At 54.1% G+C, this 25,460-nt stretch overlaps 1 protein-coding gene and 1 pseudogene across 3 annotated transcripts; one reads left to right on the top strand and one right to left on the bottom strand.

Moving 5' to 3' along the window:
* Positions 1 to 227: 227 nt before the first annotated feature.
* On the bottom strand, positions 228 to 20,756 carry ADGRG5 (adhesion G protein-coupled receptor G5). Of its 3 annotated transcripts, none has more exons than XM_042919792.1 (13): positions 20,356 to 20,756; positions 18,946 to 19,134; positions 14,017 to 14,118; positions 13,739 to 13,817; positions 12,947 to 13,103; positions 12,267 to 12,383; positions 11,642 to 11,755; positions 10,047 to 10,199; positions 9,186 to 9,307; positions 8,673 to 8,932; positions 3,961 to 4,078; positions 1,049 to 1,326; positions 228 to 666 (listed from the first exon to the last, which is right to left on the bottom strand). In XM_042919792.1, the coding sequence occupies exons 3-13, from the start codon at positions 14,078 to 14,080 to the stop codon at positions 566 to 568; spliced, it is 1,563 nt and encodes a 520-aa protein (XP_042775726.1). In that variant the 5' UTR covers positions 14,081 to 14,118; positions 18,946 to 19,134; positions 20,356 to 20,756; the 3' UTR covers positions 228 to 565. The 3 variants fall into 3 exon arrangements, with proteins under 3 accessions (XP_042775726.1, XP_042775727.1, XP_042775728.1); XM_042919793.1 differs by having other exon boundaries at positions 18,946 to 19,130; XM_042919794.1 differs by lacking the exons at positions 14,017 to 14,118; positions 18,946 to 19,134; positions 20,356 to 20,756 and having other exon boundaries at positions 12,947 to 13,129; positions 13,739 to 14,008.
* Positions 20,757 to 22,791: 2,035 nt separating this feature from the next.
* Positions 22,792 to 22,928, top strand: LOC122209250 (annotated as a pseudogene).
* Positions 22,929 to 25,460: the final 2,532 nt, after the last annotated feature.

Genomic DNA, 25,460 nt, shown 5'->3' with positions numbered 1-25,460 from the left:
CCCTGGGCCAAGATGTGGTCTGGCCCTCCCCAGAAGGAAGGTGGCAGGGCCCAGCAGGAAATATCCAGGGCAGATGGGCAGAGACCCCGCCCCCAGCAGGCAGTTGGAAGTAACGGGGCCCACTAAGACCTTCTTCCCTGGTTTTACTCAGTCTTCACAAAGCTCTTGGGCTAGGCAGGACCGAAGCCATCTGCCCCATGTCACAGATGTGGAAACCAGGGTCAGGGAGATGACAGGCCCAAGGTCATACAGTAAGACTCGGAGCCAAGCCTCGAAATATGGCCTCCTGACTCCCAAGCCAGTGCTCTACCCATGGGCCTGACCAGGTACCCTGGGCCCAGGCGCCCCAGTAAAGTTTGCTGACCCCCAGCGGGGTTGCACCTGTCCCGGGGCAGAATGCCCTGCCCTCTGGGGCCGGGGAAGCCATGGAGGTAGGGAAGCCTCCCTGGAGGGCACAGCGGCTTCTGGTGTCCAGCAGCTGACCTGCCACCTTCTCTGGTGGGAGCCAGAGTCTCGGGCTGCAGGCAGCCAGAGAGGCTACGGGTTCTGGGCCAGCGGGCCCAGACTACGGCATCGTCTGAGAGGAGCTGAACGCCTCCATCTCTGCCTCCACTTCTGCCTCTGAGCGGCACCTCTGGGAGCAGAACCACAGGAAGAGGAAAAAACCTGCAAGCAAAAGACTGGTCAGGGGGACACTGGCAGGAGCAACGTGGCGCCCCACCCCGAATCCAGGGATCTCCTCGCTGGGGGTGAGCTGAGCTTCCTTGAGGCCCAGGAGTCATTCTTAGGGCCCCTTACTGTTGGAAGCCAGAAGGGGCAGAGCGTAGAAGCTGGAGGACCAGCCACCACTAGGCCAGAAGGTGCCTTTGTGCCAATTAGAAGGACATGCTCCTTCCCATGGGCAGAAGGAGCCCCCAAACCAGCTTGGCAGGGGAGCTGGATTTCTGCCCCTGACTCGCCCCCTTGGCCTGAAGCCCTTCGGGCTAAACATCTACCTGCCGCTGTGCACACCCCTTGGGGCTTCTTCCACGCCTCCCGCAGGACCTACCGTACAGCGAGTTGAAGATGGTGAAGAGGAAGAGCTGGGGCAGCAGGAAGACACCAAAGGAGAAGAAAGCCAAGGCCCAGGTGGTGCCCAGCAGCATGGTGAGGCCCAGCACGGTGACGCTATCTCGGCAGGCCCGGGTGCCCGGCACCTTCTCCTGCGCCCGCAGCCTGCGCACGGCCCACAGCGCCCAAGCCAGCACCACCAGGTTGAAAAGGGATGTGAGGCCACCATAGCCCATGACCAAGATGTTGTGCACCCAGCGGCTCCGCACCCAGCATCTGTAGAGGAGGGGTGAAGTTCAGGGTCGGTGTGGCTCCCAAGGCCAGCGTGGGGAGGAGATCCTGGTCTCTGGGCCTCTGGATGGGCTCCCGAACCTAGGCCTGTCTCCTGGCCCAGACCCGTTGTTTCTTTTCCGACCACACGTGTGGTGAAGTTCTGGGCCCAGCTTTCCAGCCAGGCCACCACATTAGGCCCCACCTGCCACCTCAGCCTCCTGCCTCAAGCCCCCCAAGCTCTCCTTTCCAGCCACACAGGGCTCTCTCATGCCTCCATGCCTTAGCCCACCTGAAAACTCTTCCTCTCCTTTCTACGTCTTACCTCTCTCCCCTTCCACGGCCAGCCAAACTGCCAACTTGTACGATACTGTCAGATCATTGGCCCGGGGGCCCTCTTTCCTCCTCCCACCCACCACACGGTCATCACCATCCAATCAGCATCTCTGTGCAGTGGACCCCTCCCCACCTAGACTGGGCCGACATGCTGGGCTCTGAGCAGCAAACAAGCTGTTGCAAGTCGGGGCAGCCTGGTGGAGGGGCAGTCAGGGCGATGTGTGGACCGAGGAGCAGAGAAGAAACAGCAGGAAGATGCCACCGAGGACTGAGGAAAGAGCAGAGGCCTGGCAGTGGCCCCAGCCCTGCTCCTAGACCCTCCCTGAGGGCTTCATGCCCTTTGCTTCCCCAAGACACCTGCAAGACAGGTGGTACCTTTTACCCACTCAGACACCGTGTCCCATACTTTCCGTGGATTAGCCCATTCAGTTCTCACGATGACCCCATGAGGCAGGTGCATCACCATCCCCGTCCTGCTGATGAGGAAACTGAGGCTCTGGCTTAGGAACATGCGCTAGTAAGAGGCAAAGGTGGGATTTGAAGTCCCAGGCTCAATGCCTGTGTCCCTGTCACAGTCGCCTGCTCGAGCCCCTGCTGCGGCAGCCACCATTCTTGAATGTGATCTTGGGGATTTATCCAAGGGACTGAGTGTGGTCATGGATCATTCCTTTTCACCACAGTGTGACAATCCAGCAGGGGTGGCTCTATCGCAATTTACTAACCAGTGTCCCGTCAGCGGGCACTGGAGTATGTTCAAGGTTGGTTTTTGTTATTGCTTTTTGTGTTCAGGAACACATATCTACATAGGAAGGGTCTTTTAAATGCAGGAGAATAAAAGTCACGAAGCCAGATGAGAGGGAAAGGAGAAAGAAGGAAGAAGCTTTGGGAGAAGCTGGTCCTTAGAGTGGGGAGTGCTCTGAGAGCCCAGCAATAATGTCCTTCCTGTCCCCACTGCAGGGCACACAGCACATATTACATTAAAACTCATGGTGAGGGGCACCTGGGTGGTTCAGTCAGTTAGGCGTCTGACTTCAGCTCAGGTCATGATCTTGTGGTTCATGAGTTCAATCCCTGCATCAGGCTCTGTGCTGACAGCTCAGAGCCTGGAGCCTGCTTCAGATTCTGTGTCTTCCTCTCTCTCTGCCCCTCCCCCACTCGTGCTCGCTCTCTCTCTCTCTCTCTCTCTCTCTCTCTCTGTCTCAAATAAAAATTCTTAAAACATTTTTTTAAAAAACTACATGGTTAAGGAGCCCCAAGTCACACCTCCTCTGACGAAGCAGCCTGACCCTTTCCGTGAGGAATAAACCCCACTCTGCCTCCACTCGGTGCCCAGAGTTCTCACTTCCTGGAGGCTGGGGGGCCGAGCTCTGGAGCCATCCTGCCTGTGGCCAAGTCCCAGCTCTGCCATTGACCATCTGGGTTTCCTTGGGCAGGGTTCATCAGCTGCCTGTGCCTCAGTTTCCCTAACAGTAAACAGAGGCTGACAACAGGACCCACTCCTTGCTGCAAGGTTTAAACAGGATAATTCATGAGGCCTGCCACAGAGTTGGCCCTCAGCAGTCCTGAGCTTGTGTCAGCCAGGAAAGAAAGCAGGATGGACAGCCGAATACTGGAGCTAGGTCAACGGGAGGTTATTAAGCTATTCTCCCTACATTGGCTGTTAGAAACTTCATAGCAAGAGAAAGGTTAGTGTCCGAGAGCACAGGAAGAAGCAACAGAGTCTGGCCCCCCCCAGACCCCCAGGCCCGCCGACACACACACACACACACACACACACACACACACACACACACACACGTGAGCCCTGTCCTTGGGATGTCCCAGCCCTTGCAGCACTGTCTCTGACCAGGAGGGTCTGTGGGCTGGCAGTGCTATGCCAGGCACAGATCGGGAGGTGCAGGAGGCTGAGTGAGCACAGCAAGGTGGTGGGAAAGGACAGCAGAGTCAGGCGCAGGCTGAGCTCCCCCAGTGAGGTCTGAGAGCGGGAGGGGGCGCTGGGCCGACCTCTGTGCTGCCAGGAGGTGGAGGGCCTGCTACCCTGGCTTGGGAGGCCCATGAGCAAGCACCAGAGTTCATGCCAGGGCTCTCTAGGGTTAGCCAGCCTAGGATGAGAGCCTGCCTCTGCGGGAGGCTTCGGGGATCCAGCAGAAGGTGTGGCAAAGGCCCCTGGAAACCACCCCCTCTCTGAGCCCTGGTCCCCTGCTTGCCCCACAGCCAGTGTCCTGCCTACAGCACACCCTGTTCAGAGCCCCTGGGTCCTTCCACCAGAGCCAGAGAGCCTGCCACAGCCCTGAAGGTACTCACATGGAATGGTTCTGGAAGCCCGTGCCATTTCCCCGGCTGTCGAAGAGTGGGATTGTGTGAGGTCCATACACTGAATTCTGGTCAACAAGAAGGAGCAGCACCAGGAGGGCTGGGACCCCTGAGGGATGAGACAGAGTTCTCAGCATCTGTCAGGTGACCCCAGAGAAAGGCTTGTCATGGGTCCCTGGGGCTGCTAAGACAGAATCCCACTGAGCAAGTGGGGAGGGAAAGGGACTGTTCTGAGCCCCCAGCCCCTGCCATATTGTCCAGCTTCAAAGCCCGTAACCTGGAGCTCTGAGAGGAGACAGCTCTTCAAGATGATGTTAGTGAGGGCTCTCGGGTGGGATGGCAATGGCAGTAGCAGTGGGGAGATCGGGCTAGTGGGACAGAGGGTTGGGAGAACTCGTGAGGAAACAAGAGATGCTAAAGAAGGGCTAGGATGGTGGTAGAGGTGCCAGTGACGGTGACGCCAGAGATGGTGGTGAAGACGAGGATGAGGATGGTAGTGACGGTGGAGGTGGTGGTGAAGGTGATGCTAGAGTCAGAGGTGGTGATGGAAGTGGCAGTGGTGGAGTTGATGGTGTTAGAGGTGGACGTGGTGGAGACGATGGAAGAAGTGACGGTGGTGTTAGAGGTGGAGGTGATGGTGGAGGTGTTGGAAGCGATGGGACTGGAGGTGTTGGAGGTAAGGTGTGGAGGTGATGGAGGTGGGGGGGATGGAACTGTTAGAGGTGTTGGAGGTGTGGAGGTGTTGGAGGTGTGGAGGTGATGGAGGTGTGGGGGTGGGGGGAATGGAGGTGTTGGAGGTGTGTAGGTGATGGAGGTGTTGGGGTAGAGGGGATGGAGGTGTGGAGGTGTGGAGGTGTTGGTGTGGGGAAATGGAGGTGTTGGAGATATTGGAGGTGTGGAGGTGATGGAGGTGTTGGGATGGGGGGAATGGAGGTGTTAGAGCTGTGGAAGTGATGGAGGTGTTGGGGGTGGAGGGAATGGAGGTGTTGGGGGTGGGGGAAATGGAGGTGTTGGAGATGTTGGAGGTGTTGGGTGTGGAGGGGATGGAGGTGTTGGGTGTGGAGGGGATGGAGGTGTTGGGGTAGAGGAGATAGAGGTGTTGGCGGTGGGGGGAATGGAAGTGTTGGAGATGTTGGAAGTGTGGAGGTGTTGGAGGTGTTGGGTGTGGAGAGGATGGAGGTGTTGGGCGTGGAGGGGATGGAGGTGCTGGGGGTGGGGGGAATGGAGGTGTTGGAGATGTTGGAAGTGTGGAAGTGTTGGAGGTATTGGAGGTGTTGGGTGTGGAGGGGATGGAGGTGTTGGGTGTGGAGGGGATGGAGGTGCTGGGGGTGGGGGGAATGGAGGTGTTGGGGTAGAGGGGATAGAGGTGTTGGGGGTGGGGGGAGTGGAGGTGTTGGAGATGTTGGAAGTGTGGAAGTGTTGGAGGTGTTGGAGGTGTTGGGTGTGGAGGGGATGGAGGTGTTGGGTGTGGAGGGGATGGAGGTGCTGAGGGTGGGGGGAATGGAGGTGTTGGGGTAGAGGGGATAGAGGTGTTGGGGGTGGGGGGAGTGGAGGTGTTGGAGATGTTGGAAGTGTGGAAGTGTTGGAGGTGTTGGAGGTGTTGGGTGTGGAGGGGATGGAGGTGTTGGGTGTGGAGGGGATGGAGGTGCTGAGGGTGGGGGGAATGGAGGTGTTGGGGTAGAGGGGATAGAGGTGTTGGGGGTGGGGGGAGTGGAGGTGTTGGAGATGTTGGAAGTGTGGAAGTGTTGGAGGTGTTGGAGGTGTTGGGTGTGGAGGGGATGGAGGTGTTGGGGGTGGGGGGAATGGAGGTGTTGGAGATGTTGGAAGTGTGGAAGTGTTGGAGGTGTTGGAGGTGTTGGGTGTGGAGGGGATGGAGGTGTTGGGCGTGGAGGGGATGGAGGTGCTGGGGGTGGAGGGAATGGAGATGTTGGGGTAGAGGAGATAGAGGTGTTGGGGGTGGGGGGAATGGAGGTGTTGGAGATGTTAGAGGTGTGGAGGTGTTGGAGGTGTTGGAGATGGAGGGGATGGAGGTGTTGTGTGTGGAGGGGATGGAGGTGTTGGGGGTGGAGGGAATGGAGGTGTTGGAGATGTTGGCGGTGTTGGAGGTGGAGGGAATGAAGGTGTTGGGGTGGAGGGGATAGAGGTGTTGGGGGTGGGGGGAATGGAGGTGTTGGGGTGGGGGGAATGGAGGTGTTGGGCGGGTGGGGGGAATGGAGGTGTTGGAGATGTTGGAGGTGTGGAGGTGATGGAGGTTTTGGGGATGGAGAGATTGAAGTGTTGGGGGTGGAGGGGATGGAGGTGTTGGAGATGTTGGAGGTGTGGAGGTGAAGGAGGTGTGGAGGTGGAGGGATGGAGGTGTTGGTGGTGGAGGAGATGGAGGTGTGGAGGTGATGGAGGCATTGGAGGTGGAGGGGATGGAAGTGTTGGGGGTGGAGGGGATAGAGGTGTTGGAGATGTTGGAGGTGCGGAGGTGAAGGAGGTGTGGAGGTGGAGGGGATGGAGGTATTGGTGGTGGAGGAGATGGAGGTGTGGAGGTGATGGAGGCGTTGGAGGTGGAGGGGATGGAAGTGTTGGGGGTGGAGGGGATAGAGCTGTGAAGGGGATGGAGGTGTTGGGGATGTTGGAGGTGTGGAGAGGATGGAGGTGTTGGAGGTGGAGGTGATGGAGGTGTTGGGGTGGAGGTGATGGAGGTGTTGGAGGTGGAGGGGATGGAGGTGTTGGGGGTGGAGGGGATGGAGGTGTTGGGGGTGGAGGGGATGGAGGTGTTGGGGGTGGAGGGAATGGAGGTGTTGGAGTGGAGGTGATGGAGGTGTTGGAAGTGGAGGGGATGGAGGTGTTGGGGGTGGGGGGGATGGAGGTGTTGGGGTGGAGAGGATGGAGGTGTTGGAGGTAGAGGGGATGGAGGTGTTGGGGGTGGGAGGGGATGGAGGTGTTGGGGGTGGGAGGGGATGGAGGTTTTGGGGGTGGGGGGAATGGAGGTGTTGGGGGTGGGAGGGGATGGAGGTGATGGAGGTGTTGGGAGTGGAGGTGATGGAGGTGTTGGGGGTGGAGGGAATGGAGGTGTTGGGGGTGGGGGGGAGGGAGGTGTTGGGGTGGAGGGGATGGAGGTGTTGGAGGTAGAGGGGATGGAGGTGTTGGGGGTGGGGGGAATGGAGGTGTTGGGGGTGGGAGGGGATGGAGGTGATGGAGGTGTTGGGGGTGGAGGGGATGGAGGTGTTGGGGGTGGAGGGGAGGGAGGTGTTGGGGGTGGGGGGGAGGGAGGTGTTGGGGTGGAGGTGATGGAGGTGTTGGGGGTGGAGGTGATGGAGGTGTTGGGGGTGGGGGGGATGGAGGTGTTGGGGGTGGGGGGGAGGGAGGTGTTGGGGTGGAGGGGATGGAGGTGTTGGAGGTAGAGGGGATGGAGGTGTTGGGGGTGGGGGGAATGGAGGTGTTGGGGGTGGGAGGGGATGGAGGTGTTGGGGGTGGGGGGAATGGAGGTGTTGGGGTGGAGGTGATGGAGGTGTTGGGGGTGGAGGTGATGGAGGTGTTGGGGGTGGAGGGGATGGAGGTGTTGGGGGTGGAGGGGATGGAGGTGTTGGGGGTGGGGGGGAGGGAGGTGTTGGGGTGGAGGGGATGGAAGTGTTGGAGGTAGAGGGGATGGAAGTGTTGGGGGTGGAGGGGATAGAGCTGTGGAGGGGATGGAGGTGTTGGGGATGTTGGAGGTGTGGAGAGGATGGAGGTGTTGGAGGTGGAGGTGACGAAGGTGTTGGGGTGGAGGTGATGAAGGTGTTGGAGGTGGAGGGGATGGAGGTGTTGGGGGTGGAGGGGATGGCGGTGTTGGGGGTGGAGGGAATGGAGGTGTTGGGGTGGAGGTGATGGAGGTGTTGGGGTGGAGGTGATGGAGGTGTTGGGGGTGGGGGGGATGGAGGTGTTGGGGTGGAGGTGATGGAGGTGTTGGGGGTGGGGGGAATGGAGGTGTTGGGGTAGAGGAGATAGAGGTGTTGGGGGTGGGGGGGAGGGAGGTGTTGGGGTGGAGGGGATGGAGGTGTTGGAGGTAGAGGGGATGGAGGTGTTGGGGGTGGGGGGAATGGAGGTGTTGGGGTGGAGGGGATGGAGGTGTTGGGGGTGGAGGTGATGGAGGTGTTGGGGTAGAGGGGATGAGGTGTTGGGGGTGGGGGAAATGGAGATGTTGGAGGTGTTGGAGGTGGAGGGGATGGAGGTGTTGGGGGTGGAGGTGATGGAGGTGTTGGGGTAGAGGGGATGAGGTGTTGGGGGTGGGGGAAATGGAGATGTTGGAGGTGTTGGAGGTGGAGGGGATGGAGGTGTTGGGGGTGGAGGGGATGGAGGTGTTGGGGTAGAGGAGATAGAGGTGTTGGGGGTGGGGGGAATGGAGGTGTTGGGGGTGGGAGGGGATGGAAGTGCTGGGGGTGGTGGGAATGGAGGTGTTGGGGTGGAGGTGATGGAGGTGTTGGGGGTGGAGGTGATGGAGGTGTTGGGGGTGGAGGGGATGGAGGTGTTAGGGTGGAGGTCGCCATGGAGGTTTGGAAGTAGAACCGATGATTAGAAAAGCAGTGTAGAAAGTAGTGGTGAGCGTTGGCAGGGATGATGATCAGTGCTCATGGTCGCTCTGATGAGGAAGAGGAGAAAGAGAAGGGCAGGAGAGGGTAGACTGCCTGTGTGGCTGGAACCCTCAGGAAGCAAGAGCGGAGGGCGGCTCTGCTTACCCCAACCCACTGCACACAGCTTGAGCATATATCGGCGGATGTAGATGTTGTAGACGCGCACGAGGAGGAGGTAGAGGTTGAAGCCTTCGATGGCCATCCAGGTGAGGCAGCTGAGCAGCGCAAAGTGCAGGATGGCCGCCAGTGCTGTGCATGCTGCCCCGGCCCTGGCCAGCACAGGACTCAGCAGGAAGGCGACGTTCAGGAACAGCACAGACGCATGCAGGTTCATGTGGATGTGTGTTGTGGAGTCACCCTGCTTCCTGCGGGCGGGAGCATGCCCTTCCGTGGCCTGGGGACGTCACCCAGGCAGTGCCACCCCTGGGCTCACGGACACACAATGATGGGAACGCTGAGGTTGAGAGGTCGCGGGGATCCAACAGCAGCCACACAGCAAGGCTGGTCTCCTGCCCCCATCCCCTGGAGGAGTCCACCCCACTCTGGGGGATCAATTGGATAAGGAGGGGTGCTGAGCAGCAGCGGGTGGGCGGTCCTGGCACGGGGGCAGGGGAATACCTGGCTTGGAAATGCAGCAGGATAGTGAGAAGCGAGGCCACGACGGAGATGCTGCAGCCCACCAGGGAGATGTACGTAAGAGGCGCCAGCAGCTCTGCGGGGATCGGGGCCGGGGAGAGTTGCTGCAGGAAGGAAGGGGGGATGGAGGACAGAAGCATGGGAATGCCCTCCCCGCACCCACAGGGACCTGCTAAGACCTCAGCTCCAAGCTCCCCTGCCCCACCACAAAGCCTACCATGGTCCTGACTTGAAAGAAAAAGCTCTGGCAGATACGGTGGCTTTTGCGCCCCTCAACTCCCATCTCCCCTCTCTCTATGAGAACCTCCCCTGCCTGGCTGTCTATGCACATAGACATATATGGACACTGTGCGTGGACAGTGCACCAGGCCTGACTTATCAGAGCCCTCCCTCCTCCTGTCCAGAGTGATTGGTTGAGGGATGGGAATGTGACACACTCCAGGCCAGTGGGACTCAATCCCCAAACTAGCTGGCAGAATTGGGAAAGAGCCAGTTAGAGCCTACTGGCCTGAAAGCTAGTAGGACACGAGCCTGGATCTGCTAGCAGCCATATAATTATCCTGAAGGGAAATTCCATCTGAAGCCCGGGCCAGTACAAAGCAAACACAGGTGAGAGATATAGAGCCTTGTCTTGGTGATATTGAACATCTTGATCAAGCCATGCCTGAAGCCCAATATAGCCTCTTCAGCTACAGGAGTTCATACGTTTCTCTTTTTTTCTCCTTAAGCCCATTTGAGTTGGATTGTCTGTCCCTTGCACCTGCCTATGCCCTGCTCCTCTTGCCTAGACATGGGGTCCTTTACAGCTTTGACTCCCATCACCCAGACTGGATGCACACATACCATGAGAACAGCGAAGTAGCTGAGGTGGTTGCAGCGGCAGAGCACCTGGGAAGGTGACGGCTGCTCTGTGCGACAGCCCTCGGGGCTCCAGACCCCCCAGTGATCCTTGCTGGCTCCTTCCTTCCAAAAGACACAGGTCGCTGTGTAGCCTTCCTAAGGGGAGATGGTGGAGTTGGGTATGGGGGAGGGCCGTGGATCAGAGTCTGGAAATTGTGGGAGCCAAAGCTGATTCAACTGCACCCTTGTCAGCATCTTACAAGGCACTGGCTGGGCTTTGGCCAGACGGACCCAGATTCCAGACTCACCTCCACTATGGACTCTCAGAGTAACCTGGGCAAGTTGCCAAGCTTCTCTGTGCCTCAGTTTACTCATCTGTAAAATGGGATTCTCTACACACAATTTCTCAAAGAGGGTATTAAATTACGGGCAATGAGGAATCTTGAGTGGCCAGCTCTGGCTGGACAGTAGGCGCTCTACAACCAACTGTGCCCTTTCTCCTCCTCCTCATGGGGAACAACGATATTGCAGGTGCACTGCCCAGGGCGGGAAAGAGACTCATCCACAGACAGCCCTGATGCTGAGCCATGGGGGTGGTGGGGTGGGAGGAACGACACAGAAAGTGCCGTGGAAAACCACTGAGCAAGGGGTAGGGGAGTCCCAAGGAGGGAAGGGACGATTGGGGCACTGGGGTCTTTGAGGACACATCAGATCTCAGCAGAAGTGGAACGAGGGCAATCCAGATAAAGGGAACTGCGGGAGCAAAGGTTCAGAGGAAAGTAAGGGAAGGATGATGGAGAAAATGAGAGTGCAGAGCAGTCTCATGAAGCTGATGGAAAGTCAGGGCAGAAGGTAGAGTCTCTGGGCTTTTCCGGAATGCCAGGGCCAGGAGAGCAGAGACACCAGGGCTCGTGCTCACCCAGCAGCCCTTCTCCCTCACTCCAGGATCAGCTTCTGAGCTTCCCTTGAAGACCCATACCTGCCCCCATGGCAGATCAGATGAATCCAGCCCCGTCCCCAAGCCGTGTGACCCAGGCCTGGCCAAGCCACACGTTCCATCCACCTGTGTGCAGTGATGGTGCAGGGATGGACACATGACCCAGCTGGACCCTAAGGACTCCATTTTGGAACCCTCATTTGCACTGATGAGGAAGAGCCTCCTGGGAAGAGGGGATGGAAGTCCAGCACTTTTGCTGCCATCTTACCAGAGTAGAGATCCGAGATAGGAAACCATTGCTGAGCGATGGAAAGAGGCTGAGCCAGAATGGCATTGCATCAGCCCCTGGATCCAGCCAGGCCTGAAGCTGGACAGCCCTGGACATTTCATCTGCATGAGCCCATCCTTTCTGTGTTTAAGCTGGCTTGACTTGGCTTTGTATCACTTGCAACTCAAAGAATCCTGCCTAATGTGGTAAGTAAAAATAAATTAAGCAAAACTTCTCTCTCTGATTCCTTTGACAGGAATTTTCAAACTGTGATCGATTTGAAATGGTTTGTTTTCGAAATGCTTCCATGGGTGTGGGTTTAGTTGAGCCAGAATTCAACAGGAGCCACAAGGGGCAGGGGTGAGGTGGAAATGGGGGCACCCCCCACAGTACCAGGCTTCGGTTGTGCCAGAAGCTGATGTTGATCGGCTCACTGAGGTTGTTCACGTGTCCGTGACTCAGCTGGGCTCCCAGGACATAGTTATTGAGCAAAGATGAGTTGATACTCTGGAAGGACAGCAGAAGGGCTGACTAGAGAGGATGGATGCATGGAGACCCCGGCTGAGGTCCGAGAGCCCCCCTTCACCAGCCCCTTCCCCCGGGTGAGAACAGCAGTGTGCCTTCACATGTGGGCCAGCCTCCTAGCCTTTGCGTGTGCTGTCCCCTCCACCTGGAAAGCTGTCCCTTCAGCACCCACCCCCCACCTCTCCGCCATGGATTCAGTGCATTCCAGCCTCCGTCTGTCCTCGCTCACTTTCAAAGCCAAAGTTAAAAACACCTTTGTCTGTCTCCCATCTAGGGACAGACACATACAGGGTAGATTGATTGTAATTGCACCCCCAACACCATTCTCCTAAAACCAAGGCCCAGAAAGGACAGCGGCTGGCTCAGGTTGCACAATGGGCTGGTCCCACCTGGTGCTGGTCCCTGTGCAGAGGCCAGGCAATGGTACGGATGCCTGCAGTGCCCTCAAGAAGGGGCCGGCACCTACCCTGCTTGGCCCCCGTGTGGCACTGACCTGGAAAAAGTAGTCAGTGAAGAAGTAAATGCAGATGAGGCGCAGCTCCCTGGGGCGGGTCCTGCAGGCATTCTGGGTCAGCTCTGCCGGGAACTGCATGGCGTGCGGCACCGAGGCCTACGGGCAGCCATGGACGGGCTAAGCCACACCCGGCCCCAACACGTCCACTGCTCCCCACTCCTTGCGAAGCCTTCCCATCCTGTTCTTTCCCTGGGGCATTTCATCCCTAGGAGGCTCCACCTGCAGAGCCCTCGCCTCCCAGGCTGTACTTCCTCCCCAACTCCCTGAGATCCCAGGCCCTCCCTCCAGGCTGCCCCTGCCTCGATTTACCCCACCCAACTGGGGCCCCTGGGGATGGAGCTCGTCAGCCCTCAGCGCCCAGACGGTCAGCAGGAATCACACCAGAGTCTTCCAAGGACCCTGGCTTCCCTGGCCTCTCCCACTGCCGCCTCCCCTCGGGGACCTGCAGAAGCAGGAAGAGGACATCGCCCTTGAGGGGCCACAGAGCACCCTCTCTTTCCACCATTCGTGTGAGGAATGTCAGCCCCATTTTACAGAAGAGGCAACTCACAGCTATTAGGCCAGACCAGATTAGTTGGGGGAAAGTCCAGACCTGAAGCCCCTGGAGGATTTCTAGGGTCGAGACCCTGGCTGCCCTCCATCTCCCGGCCCCCTCTGACCTGGGGGACCCGCTCCAGAGTCGCACTGCTCAGTGCGAGGCCAGTGAAGTCACAGCCCAGCTTGAAGGCCAGTGTCTGGATGCTGTGCGTCTGCAAGGTAAGGTTCTTGCCCCCGAAGCTGGTGTTCAACAGGCTGCACTCCAGGCCCCGGATAAGCCTGAGGGTGAGAGAGCTGGCCAGGGTCTGGAGTGGGCGTGGGGGCAAGAGGGGCCCCAGACAGCCAATAAGGGCAGGGCCTCGCCCAGCCCATACCTGCTACCCCTACCTCCGGACCTTTGCACACACAGTGTCCCTGGCACACTCTTACCTCTCCACCCCACACATCTCCTGATCACCTCTTGTTCAGGTCCAGGTCTTTGGACACCTCCTTCAGGAAGACTTTTCTGGATTTTTTCTGCTGACTGAGCGAAATGCCACATAGTCCCTGTGCTCCCCCGGCCAGTCCAATCAGCACCATCCCCTCACCCAGAGCTTCGAGAGCATTCGAGAGCTCAGTCCAGCTTTGCAACTCCTTCCCAGGAAAATGCAGAGACCCATGATTCTGCACCTGATTTCATGGCATCCATAGTTAAAGGCCCTAAACCAGACAGCAAACTTGATAAGGGCAGGGACGTGGTTAACCTGCATCTTCCAAGCCTCATGCTGGGCACACAGTAGGTACTCAATAACTGAATGTCGAATAAATGGATTAATGGTCTACACTGGACAACCCTGGACCACTGACTCAAGGCGCAAGCTGTGGCTGGGAGGCACAGCTGACTCAAGGGGGGCGGGGAGGGCCGCCCAACTCACCCACGAAGCGAAGTCACATTGCGGTTCCTGGACATCATCTCCAGGGTCTTCATCCAGCTCAGGGGTTCTTGGGACTCCTCTGCGGGGCAGGTCACACCTCCACATCAGCCTCTGTCCCCACAGCCTCTGGGCCCTTCTACCACAGCCTCAGCCTTGCTGCTGCCCTGGGAGACCTCAGTGCCCTCTTTCAAGCTCCCTTGGTTTAGGGCGTCCCCCTTTCACATCACAGCCACGGGCCCGGGCTCGGATTGCCCCCCAGTTCAGCAGCACCCCCTTACCCACTGTGTCACTGTGAGCAATCATGAGGCACAGGCAGAGGAAAAAGACCCTATGGTCATCCATGTCCTGTTCCCAGTCTCTTCCAAAAACTAGTTTCCAACCTGGAAAAGATGCATGCCATTGTCACCATGGTAAAAGAGTGAGCTCTAACTTCTAGGTGTCCGGCATGTCCCAAAGGTAGGACATCTAGCATTTTATATATTTTTTTAAATGTTTATGTATTTTTGAGAGAGAGTGAAAGAGCACAAGCAGGGGAGGGGCAGAGAGAGAGGGGAACAGAGGGTCCAAAGCGGGCTCAGTGCTAACAGCAGAGAGCCTGATGTGGGGCTTGAACTTGAGAACCATGAGATTACGACCTAAGCCGAAGGCCGATGCTTAATCGGCTAGCCACCCAGGCACCCCAAGACATGTAGCATTTTAATTAATCCTCATTACTCCTGCATTTCACAAATGAGGAAACTGAGGCTCAGAGAGCAAGTGGGTTTGCTCTGCTTTAGGCTCCCTGAGCCAGGTCTCTGCGACTCCAAGAATCCCAGATTGTTTGTTCAGAAATGCCCACCATTACCAGCTTTGTCTGAGTCACTCTCCCTCCCCAAAAAAATGGTCTGTCTGGGAGCTTCTCCAGGGCGCTGACTTCACCCAGGGGGAAGTTGCTTGGGAGCAAGCAACAGGTAACCCTGTTGAGCTGTGTCATTAATTCACTGTGTGACTTTAGGCAGGGGTCTGTCCCTCTCAGCCTTCATTTTCTGTAGTTTTAAAATAAACCAATAAACGTCTGCTTAACTATAGCAAATCTATGTCAACCCCCCGAAACTCCACTAAATGAGAGTGAGTGGATAAACGGGCACAAAGCCACAAAGACAGAAGAGGAAAGAAGTCAACAGCAGGTGAGAAATGTTAGCAAAACTTTGGAGGCTCCAAGCAGGTGACCACCGGTAATCAGTTTAGCCAACCGTAAAGAGTTGAGCCCCAGTGTCTGCAGGGGGGAGAGGTGTGGAGTGAGGGAGGGGAAAAGGGGAGGGGACAGGGAGAAGGCTTAGAGCCCTGGGAGCACTTGAGAACCAGAGGCATCGAGAACCTCTAAAAGAAGGGTGAAGGCAAAAAAATGGGGGATTGATGGTGGTGAGTCTTTTAAATGACCAGCTGGGGCCCCAGATCTCCTCTGTCACCCGGGGTGCCCAGGACTGTTGTCATCACCACCCTACCACCCTCAACCGCATTCCAACATAAAGTTCATTCCCGGGAAACCGTGCATGCCAGAGGACCTGAGGGCAAGGATGGGATGCCATTCAGGTATAGAAAAATTAAGCCATATCCCTTCCTTACCACTTCCTCCACTCAGCTTCCAGAAGCCTGCAGCAGCCAGGTGACGATGCTCTAAGCCAGGAGAAAACTCTTTGCTGAAGAACTGGCTATTCCAAGAAAAGTATCCTATAGCTACTGAGGTTTTGATGTTCCTCAGTGAAATGGCCAGGACCAAACTCAGGTTGGAGCTTTCCCAGTTATCAGCCCTGACAAGCAATAAGGCTTTAGTACCGCACTCTTAAAGGTGAGCGGTCAACCGAGGATCACTAGGTATTTTAAAACATACACCCTCTTTCAGAAAGCTGCTGGAGGACGCGCTCCAACAGAATGAGGGAGTGACTTGTGAAAGACAACACAGGACACAGGAAACCCTAGCGGAGAAGAGACAAAGCTATTCCCCCGGTTGTAGGTTGGACAGCAGGACCAGGTATATCCTGTCCAGAAGGGAGCAGGAGAAAAGAAGTTTCCAGGAGGAAGGCTTCAACAAATAAAAGGAGGAGAAGGAGGAGATTATACAGATTAATTGGGTGAAGCATACACAAAATCTTTCTGTACTATTTTTTTGCAGCCTCCTATGAATTTGTCATTTTTTCAAAAGTAGAAGTTCAAAAATACAGTACACTGGATCGCCACGTCACTATCGAAAGTTATGATGTCAATAGTAACATAAAAGAGGAACATAGTATATTATTACGCATTGAAAAGAGCAAGTTGAACATAACACTCACAATATAATCACACGTATGGAAATGTGTGCAAATATACATGCTTAAGCCTAGGAGGGTATCTAGAAGAATGGTCACCAAAATGCTAATAATGTTATGGGAAGGAGGATTACTCTCTTTTTTATGTTTTCTGTATAGTTCAAATTTTCTGCAACGAACATGTGTTATCTTCAAAACAGAAAAGCAAGTTTTTAATGCTTAGAGTTCTTTTATTTTTTACTTATTTTTAATTTTTTTAACGTTTATTCATTCTTGAGAGACAGAGAGACAGAGCATGAGTGGGGAAGGGGCAGAGAGCGAGAGGGAGACACAGAATCCGAAGCAGGCTCCAGGCTCGGAACTGTCAGCACAGAGCCCGACGCGGGGCTCGAACTCATGGAATGTGAAATCATGACCCGAGCTGAAGTCAGACGCCCAACCGACTGAGCCACCCAGGTGCCCCAACTTAGAGTTTTTTTTAATGCTCCAAATGACTAGCATTATGGAAAAAATAATGGTGACATATTGCTTACGTAAAACAAAAACCATGTTGCAAAGCAGTGTAATCCAACCCTTGTAAAAGTCATATTTTTTCATATATGCAAAATGTGGAAGATTCAGGGGTCACTTCTGGGTACTAGTTTTGATTGCCTGTATTTTCTGAAGTTACCCTGCGTTATAGTTGTATATTTCTCGATTTTTATTTGCTCTTTGCTTTTGGAATTTACATCTTTCAAATATAAACAATAAATAAGCACACAAGCACATAAAATCATAGTATCCCTGCTGCCCGTGTCACCCAACCACTCGGTTCCTCGTTAGTCACCCCCAGGTAACTACTATCATTAGTGTTTTGTGGACTTTGCCAAGTTTCATATATAGATAAGCACACATAGGGCACTTGGGTGGCTCAGTCAGCTAAGTGTCCAACTCCTGTTTTTGGCTCAGGTCATGATCTCACAGATCAAGTCCCGTGTTGGGCTCTGTGCTGACGGTGTGGGGCCCACTTGGGATTCTCTCTCTCTCTCTCTCTCTCTCTCTCTCTCTCTCTCCCTCTCTGCTGCTCCCCTGCTCTCTCTCAAAAGAAGTAAACTTAAAAATATATATATAAGGGGGCGCCTGGGTGGCTTGGTTGGTTAAGCGTCCGACTTCAGCTCGGGTCATGATCTCACGGTCTGTGAGTTCGAGCCTCGCGTCGGGCTCTGTGCTGACAGCTCAGAGCCTGGATCCTGTTTCAGATTCTGTGTCTCCCTCTCTCTCTGCCCCTCCCCTGTTCATGCTCTGTCTCTCTCTGTCTCAAAAATAAATAAAAACGTTAAACAAAATTAAAAAATATATATATAAGCACATATATATGATTCTCCTCATTTTATTAAAAAAAAGCACACTTTTTACTGTTCTGCACTCTGCATTTTTCTCTTGAAAATATATCTTGGAGAGCTTTCTGTAACAGTTCCTAGAGCTTCCATTTTTTACTATTACAACTTCATAGTCTAACGTTGGAGGGATAAACCCTAACTTCTTCAGTGGGTGCCCTGTGAACAGCTAGTTGTGTTGATTCCAGTCTTTGGTTCTTTCCAAAGTGCAGCTGTTCTGATGTCATTTCCCACGTGTGCAAGTTCACCATCTGCCCTTTTTTTTTAAAAAAAAAAATGTTTCTTTCTGTTTGAGAGAGAGAGACAGAGACAGAGAGAGACAGAGTGTGAGTGGGGGAGGGGCAGAGAGAGAGGGAGACACAGATTCCAAAGCAGGCTCCAAGCTCCCAGCTGTCAGCACAGGCTCCGAAGCGGGGCTCGAACTCACAGACCGCAAGATCATGACCTGAGCCAGGGTCGGACGCCCAACCAGCTGAGCCACCCAGGAGCCCCACATCTGCCCATTTTTACATCAGGTTTGACTCTTCCTTATCTTCTCAAAACTCTTTACATAATAGGAAAATTAGCTCGTTGTCTACTGTGTGAGTTACAAATATATTTCCTAGTTTGTCATTTGCCTTTTAACATTACACATGGTCCTTCTGCTGGTAGGAGTCTTTTTTTGTATGTATAATTTTTATGTAATCAGAATTAGCAGCATGTTCTCTTAGGTCTTCTGGATTTTGAGTTGTAGCTAGAAAGGCCTTCCCTGCTCCAACATTACAAAGGAATTCTCTTAAGTTTCTCCTAGTCCTTTTAAGTTTGCATTTTTCACATTGGAACCTCCAGTCCATTTGCATCGATCCCGGAGTACAGTATGAGATGGGGATGTGATGGTTTTTCCCGGGTAGTCGTACATGTGTCTTAACACTATTAATATATGTGTTGATTTGAAAAGAGAATAGAGACTTTGGAGTCACAGAGTGCTGGGTTCTTATTCATTTGGCCACTTGGTTATTTATTAGGCTGTGTTACCTTGGGCAATTGACTTGCCCTCTCTGAACCTCAGAGAAGACAGGAGGGAAAACATTTGAGGGGACAAAGGAAGCTGCTGAATGAAACAATTTAAAACTTTTCAGATAAGAAGTCTGAGGACCCAACAGTGCAGACAGATCTCGGGTCATCTTGTCTACCCCCTCACTGTGTGAATGGAGGCCCAGACAATGGTGCAGATTTGACCTCTAGGGTCTGGACTGTAAAGCCAGCTCCCCAGGCCCTTGGCCACCCTGCTCTGTGTCTACAGAGGGAAGAGGGGCCTAACCCCACCACCAACTGGAGAAATCAAGGTCAAAGCAGAAGTGACACCTCTCCTAGACCCCTCAAATAGCTGTGGTTACCACTCCCTTTCCCAGGGGGCAAATCGCAATCCTCACCTCTGCTTAACACACCCCTCTCCCCTGCCCTTCAGAGAAGCCACCGTGCAGCATTGCCCCACACCCTCACCCGTCTCACCGTGGCCCACAATTCATTATCTGAAGCTCCCTGGGAAACAGAAACCCCCTACCTGATGTCCAAGACGGTTCCAGTTGACTGTGCGGAAACGGGAAACCACACAGGAGTTTGCCTGGGAGGTGACGGCAGTCCCGTGGTCAAGCCAGGACTCAAACCCAGGGCCCCAGGCTCCAAGTCCAGTGCTGTGTGCCACAGGCTCCCAAAGATGGTTGGGTTGTTCTACGGATGAGTAAGCCTCTATCTAGGTCAACAAAGAGATAAGGAAACAACAGGGTGCAGACTAGAGCCTCTAGAAGATGCAAATTTGATAGCCACTTCCAGTATTCAGTGCCTGGGCTGGGACGTGGGGCAATAACTCTACTTCTCTGTGCTTGAGGGCTTCCCATCTGTAAACTGAAGCCAAGGACACCTATTTCCCAGGGAGAGAGACACATAGACATTTCCATGATCCCACTGCAAGTTTAGGGCTCTGACCCAAAGCCCCAGCTGGGGATACATCTGAGCATATGCCTTGGGAACCCCTGCCTTCCTCCCTGGGGCTGACCGTGCATCCCCCCCCCGCAGCCTGCCCTCTCCCCGGCAGCACCAGGCCTGCTGAGCCAGCTATGCTCCTGGAGCCCCCACGGCTGGCCTCACCCCAGCCTGGGTGAGGACTGAACCTGTGGTCTCTGCAGGAAAGCCCTGACAAATACCATTATTAGCCCCATTTTACAGGTGGCGAAAGGGAGGCCACGCCAAGGCCCAACTTAGTCTGTGACTAAGCCAGCACTGGAGCCATTTCCCTGAGACATAGAGTCCCCGGGCTCCAGTCCAGGTCACTCTGAGAGGAATGGCACCAGCTCCCGTTTGCCCAGTACAAACTCCATCCCGGCCCTTCCCAATGTCATCTAAGGTGCAGGCTACCAGATTAACCCCACTGTACAGATGAGGAAACTGAAATCCAGGAAAGTCTAATAACTTGCCATAGGTTGCAGCAGGGAGCTAAGATTTGAACCTAGTGCCTAAACACTCCTTCGTTTAAATTGTTCTCTTTTGGGGCGCCTGGGTGGCTCAGTCGGTTAAGCGTCCGACTTCAGCTCAGGTCATGATCTCGCGGTCCGTGAGTTCGAGCCCCGCGTCGGGCTCTGGGCTGATGGCTCAGAGCCTGGAGCCTGCTTCAGATCCTGTGTCTCCCTCTCTCTCTGACCCTCCCCCATTCATACTCTGTCTCTCTCTGTCCCAAAAATAAAATAAACGTTAAAAAAAATTTTTTTTTAATAAATTGCTCTCTTTTTTTTAAATATAGATTTCTACATTCCCAGGGATCTGGAGTTGCCCCCAGAGAGTGAAGGGAATGAGGTGTGTCCCCAGCTTGCTGCTCCCAGGATGTCACCAATCCTGGGCCCCGGCAGGCACCTGCTGGGGACCGGGTGGATAAGGACAGGTGAGGGAGTGGGGAATAGAGATGCTGGATGGGGCTGACCTGTGAAGCCGCTGCTGCTGTCCTGTTGCCACGGGCTCCCAGCTCGGGTCCACAGAACAAAAGGGAACTTGGATGTCTCTGCCGGCCGCCTCCTCTCTGCTCCCCTCAGTGCTCGGCACGGGCTCTCAGACCTCCCCTTCTCTCTGCTCTCCTTGCCCCCACACAACACAACACGCTCTCACTTCACTTCACTTCTTCTTTCACTGCAGCCTCTTGCTTCCTCTGGTCTCTGGGCTCAGAACACTTCTTGCTTTCACTCCCCAGCTCCTGCAGCACTTCCTGGGGATGGCAGTACCTCAAGGAGGTGTCTGATATCAGTGGGGGAAGGGGGGAGAGCTGGCCCTCGTGGCACCCCACAAGGTTTCAAGACCTGCCTCTGCTCTGCACCTCTTCAGCCTCGGTTTTCCCGTCTGCAGAAAGGGAGAATGACCCCTGCCTGAACTGACAATCAATGAGAGTGATGATGGCCGGGACCTCAGGCAAAGGCTGGGTCAGATTGCCTGGGTTCAAATACCAAGCCTGCCATTTACTGGCTGGGGGACTTTGGGCAAGTTACTGAAACTCTCTGAACCTCAGCTTCCCCTCTGTAAAATGGAGATAAGACAGTACCACGTAAGAGCGCCTGGGTGGCTTGGTGGGTTAAACATCCAACTCTTGATTTCAGCTCAGGTCATGACCTCTGGGCTCATGAGATCAAGCCCCGAGTAGGGCTCTGTGCTAACAACACAGAGTCTGCTTGGGATTCTCTCTCTCCCTCTCTCTCTGCCCCTTGTCCACACACACACACACACACACACACACTCTCAAAAATAAATAAACACACTTTAAAAAGGAAAAGAGAGAGATAGTACCACCTCATGGGGTAGTGTGGGGCTTATAAAAGGAAATGCTGCGAAGTCACCAGCAGCGCTCCACAAAGCTCCCCTGTTTCACACATGGGGGAGACTGAGGTCTGGAGAGGACAAGAGCCTGGCCCGGAATTACCCAATGCAGAGCCCTCCGGGGCAGGGTCTTGCTCGGAACAGCGCTCAGAAAATGTGGCCAGACTCGGGGCTGGAAGGCTGGTCAGCCGGTCCTATTCCAGCCACTTCCTGTGCAGGATCCTAAGGGGAAGGGGAAGAATCTGTGTATTTTGGTGGGAGGCAGGGTGCTCTCTCTTGTCCAGCCAGACTCCCTGGGCAAATTCCGGCTCAGGAAAGTATTTTTCTCCCCCCGGGATGAGAAGGGGTTGCAGCAAGGAGGAGACAGGCAGGTCCCAACAGGGTCTCTCTCCTCTTTCCCCCAGCCCGTGGCCCTTCCAGCATCAACCCAAGTGCCACCCACAGGTAGCTCAGGCCTCTCTGGGAAGGGGGAAGAGAGCTGCCTCTTGGAGGGCAGCAAGATCTGAGGGGAGCACAGGTCCACGCATGCAGGTTCCACACTCCCTCTCCCACTGCAAGAGGCTGCAGGGTAAAGGCTTTGCAGAGACACCTGTGCACTTTTGTCCCGAACCCTTGGCCACACTCTTGCTAAACGACTTGGGAAAGTCCTTGCCTTTCTCCGCACTTTGGTTTTCTGTGGCCACAACCCAGGCCATGACCTCCAGGCCCTTCATTTCTGAGGTTTCCTGGCCACCTCTATCTAAGGCTATAACACCAGCAGCCTTCCTCCTCGTGCTGTTTGCGAGCCCAAGAGGCTGCTCTCAGGGCTCAGGATGAGGCCCTGCTCACGCCAAATCCCCTCTATTTCCCACCTGGGATCTGTGCCAACTTCACGAAGCCTTGCCTCAGTTGCAGTGCTGGTTTTACCTCACCGTGCACCCCAGACCCTGGAAATCACCACCAAGATACTCCCCGGCTCAAAAGCCAGCAGTGGCTCCAGATTGCCTTCGTGGTCCGGCCCCGTCCAACTTCCACCCAGCTCTGGATGGGCTTGCCACATTCGTATCCACCTCCCCGCTCTGTCCCAGCTGGGACACACACGTACTGGGCAGGAGCCCAGCTCTTCTCCATCCCTCAGGCGCTCAGGGGCAGCTCCCCTGAGTCCAGCTTCCCCTGAGAAGGCTGATCTGCCTCCACCTCCCCTATAAAACATTCCAGATGCTTCAGCTTTAGGAGGCGTGCCAGTCCCTTGCTCAGCCCCCCAGGCAGGGAGGAAGCAGCAAGCCACCTCCCTCTCCCCATCCTGGGAGAGCCACACACCATCCCTAGGGAAGCATCTCTCTCTCCCCATGGGGGCTACTCACCCCGTGATCTGCAAGAGGACAGTAAGTGGGACCCCCAACAGGACATTACCTAAACTGAGTCACACCATGAAGAAGTCACTCGCTGTTCATTGTTTTTCAATCCTGGCTGCATCCAGGAGAAGCCTCCATTTAGAGCTGAATTCTCTCTAACTTGTCTCTTGCCTTGCGTCCTTATCTTTTCATTTCTCAATCTTTTATATTGGACTCAGAAAATCGCTTCTCGGCCTTTTGGCTAAGATCAAGTGTATATTGGACTCAGAAAACTAGATACCTGATTTTTAATAATTTTTTATTGTGGCAAAATATACATAAAATTTACCAGTTTAACCGTTTTTTAAGTGGACGGTTCAGTGGCAGTAAGTACATTCACAATGCTATACAACCCTCACCACCATGTGTCTCCAGAACTTTTCCACCTTTCCAAACTGAAACTCTGTCCCCATGAAATAGCAACTTTCCCTACCCCCCTCCCTGCAGCCCCCTGGCAACCACCAGTCTACTCGGAATCTTATCACTCTAGGAAACTTCTAGAAGTGGAATTACACAATATTTGTCCTTTTGTGACAGGCTTATTTCCCTTAATGTAATGTCTTTGCAGTCAATCCATGCTGTGGCATGTATCCAGAATTCCCTTCCTTCTTAAGGCTGAGTAACTTTCCTTTGAATGTACAGACCAATTTCATCTATCCATTTGTCCACTAACAGACACCTGGGTGGCCTCTACCTTTTGGCTATTGTGAAAAATGCCCCTATTTAACAAAGAGCAAGTTTCTAGCTAGATTTTAGTAGCATTGTTTGTTCGCATGACATTAATTTTTATGATTTTCTTCTATTTATGGCAACTGGTACAGATTTCCTGCTTACCCTAAAATACACATACATCCTAAAAAAACGAAATTATTTAAAGGAAAAGAGCTATGTGTTGATGGCAAAAAGTGGGGGCAGAGGTACAAGACAGAAATGCTGGAATGTGGGAAATACCAATACAAACCTCAATCGAAGGCTGAGTTGGGGAAGGAACCCCTTTGGTGGGGCCACCGGGAGGCTGACACCAGATTAGATGCATCCAGAGGGCAGTCTGGGTGTGTGGTTTCAGAGACAGGGGTGACAATGGTAAGATTGAAAGAGTCAGATCTGGGTGCTGAGACCTTCTGGCTCTGTGACCCGGGGCCTGTCACTTGACTTCTGATTCTTACTTTTCCATGAGTTGGTGATAACAACTCGCGGGGTGGCTTAAAACTGAGATAATTCATGGGGCGCCTGGGTGGCTCAGTCAGTTGAGCGTCCGACTTCGGCTCAGGTCATGATCTCACGGTCCGTGAGTTCGAGCCCCGCGTCGGGTTCTGTGCTGACAGCTCAGAGCCTGGAGCCTGCTTCGGATTCTGTGTCTCCCTCTCTCTCTGACCCTCCCCCGTTCATGCTCTGTCTCTCTCTGTCTCAAAAATAAACATTAAAAAAAATTTAAAAAAAAACTGAGATAATTCATATGAACTGCCAAGCCTATGGTCAGTAACCATCTTGGTTCCATGACTGGGTGGGATCTCCCCATCCCCTGCAAGACACTCCTAGGACTACTTCCTTTCTTAGGAGAGAGGGCCCAACTGTGATGTTCTCACTGGAGCTCAGCTTCACCAATGACTCGACCTCTTCAACCTTCTTTATCCCTCTATCCCTACTGTCACCTCCAGAAACCCTGGGAAAGAACCAGGGGGTTCTTGGCCCATTGCTGTCCTTACCAGCTGTGGACTTCGGGGAAGTCTGAGCCAAAAGCCCCCCCACCCCCACCCCACCCAGAGCATTTCCTCAAGTTTAAAAGGGGGAAGTCTTGGGGCACCTGGGTGACTCAGCTGGTTAAGCAGCAAACTTCAGCTCAGGTCACAGTCTCGACAGTTTGTGAGTTCCAGCCCCGCGTTGGGCTCTCTGTGCTGACAGCTTGGATTCTGCTTCAGATTCTGTGTCTCCCTCTCTCTCTCTGCCCCTCCCCTGCTCAGGCACTCTGTCTTTCTCTCTCAAAAATAATAAACACTTTTTTTAAAAAAAGAGGGGGAGAATCTCTGTCCTCTGAGTCCTTAGTAACTGACTCTCACAGGCCCAGGTACAAAGCAAAGCAAAGGCCAGCCTCGCAACATTTACGGACTAGATCTCTCTCCAACACCACATCCTCTCCCCAAATCTGTCTCCGTCAGACATCAGCATTTAACCACGCAAGTAAGAAGCAAATGAACTGACAAGCAAAACTGCAAATATTGCAAAAAGCGCAGGGCTTCATGAAGTTGGTTAAAGTGACATGGGACAAATGAAGGCATAGCTGTCCACAGAGGAAGAGAACATCGCAAAAGAGAAATGATCGCGTCCTTCCAGAGAGAATTGTTAGACTACCGAAGGACTCAGAGCACCATTTGCACGTGAAACTCTCAAATATATTTGCAAAAATGACCCTGTTTCAGTAAAGGACCAACTCTTCATTCTAATATCTGCATGGTTGCAATCATAATCTAAATAGTGTTCGTTAGTTAAAGCTAGTCTTTCTTCAACATTTTTCGTTTCCTTTTCAAGGTAGAGTCCCAATGTGGTCTTGTTGCCTCCACTCTCTCCGGGAAGTTTTGGTGATCTTTTCAGAAGGATTCATGGCAGGGGCTTTTCTGGCTGGCTCAGTCAGCAGACTATGCAACTCGATGTCAGGGTCATGAGTTCAAACCTCACAGGTGGCCTAGAGCCTACTTTAAAAAAAAAAAAAAAAAAGAGGATTGACCACAGTCGCCCTCCAGATACAGGATATGATGAGAAGCCCTCCTGGCACCCATCCCCCATCTCGCGGGCAAACCACAACCACCTTACTCCCATGGGCGGAGGAAGTCCCACAGCCATTGGGCGCACAAAA

The sequence above is a fragment of the Panthera leo genome, chromosome E2 (genome assembly GCF_018350215.1).
Source record: "Panthera leo isolate Ple1 chromosome E2, P.leo_Ple1_pat1.1, whole genome shotgun sequence".
NCBI lineage: Eukaryota > Metazoa > Chordata > Mammalia > Carnivora > Felidae > Panthera > Panthera leo.
Note: the sequence above shows the minus strand (reverse complement) of the source record. Positions and strands in the feature narration are given on the sequence as shown.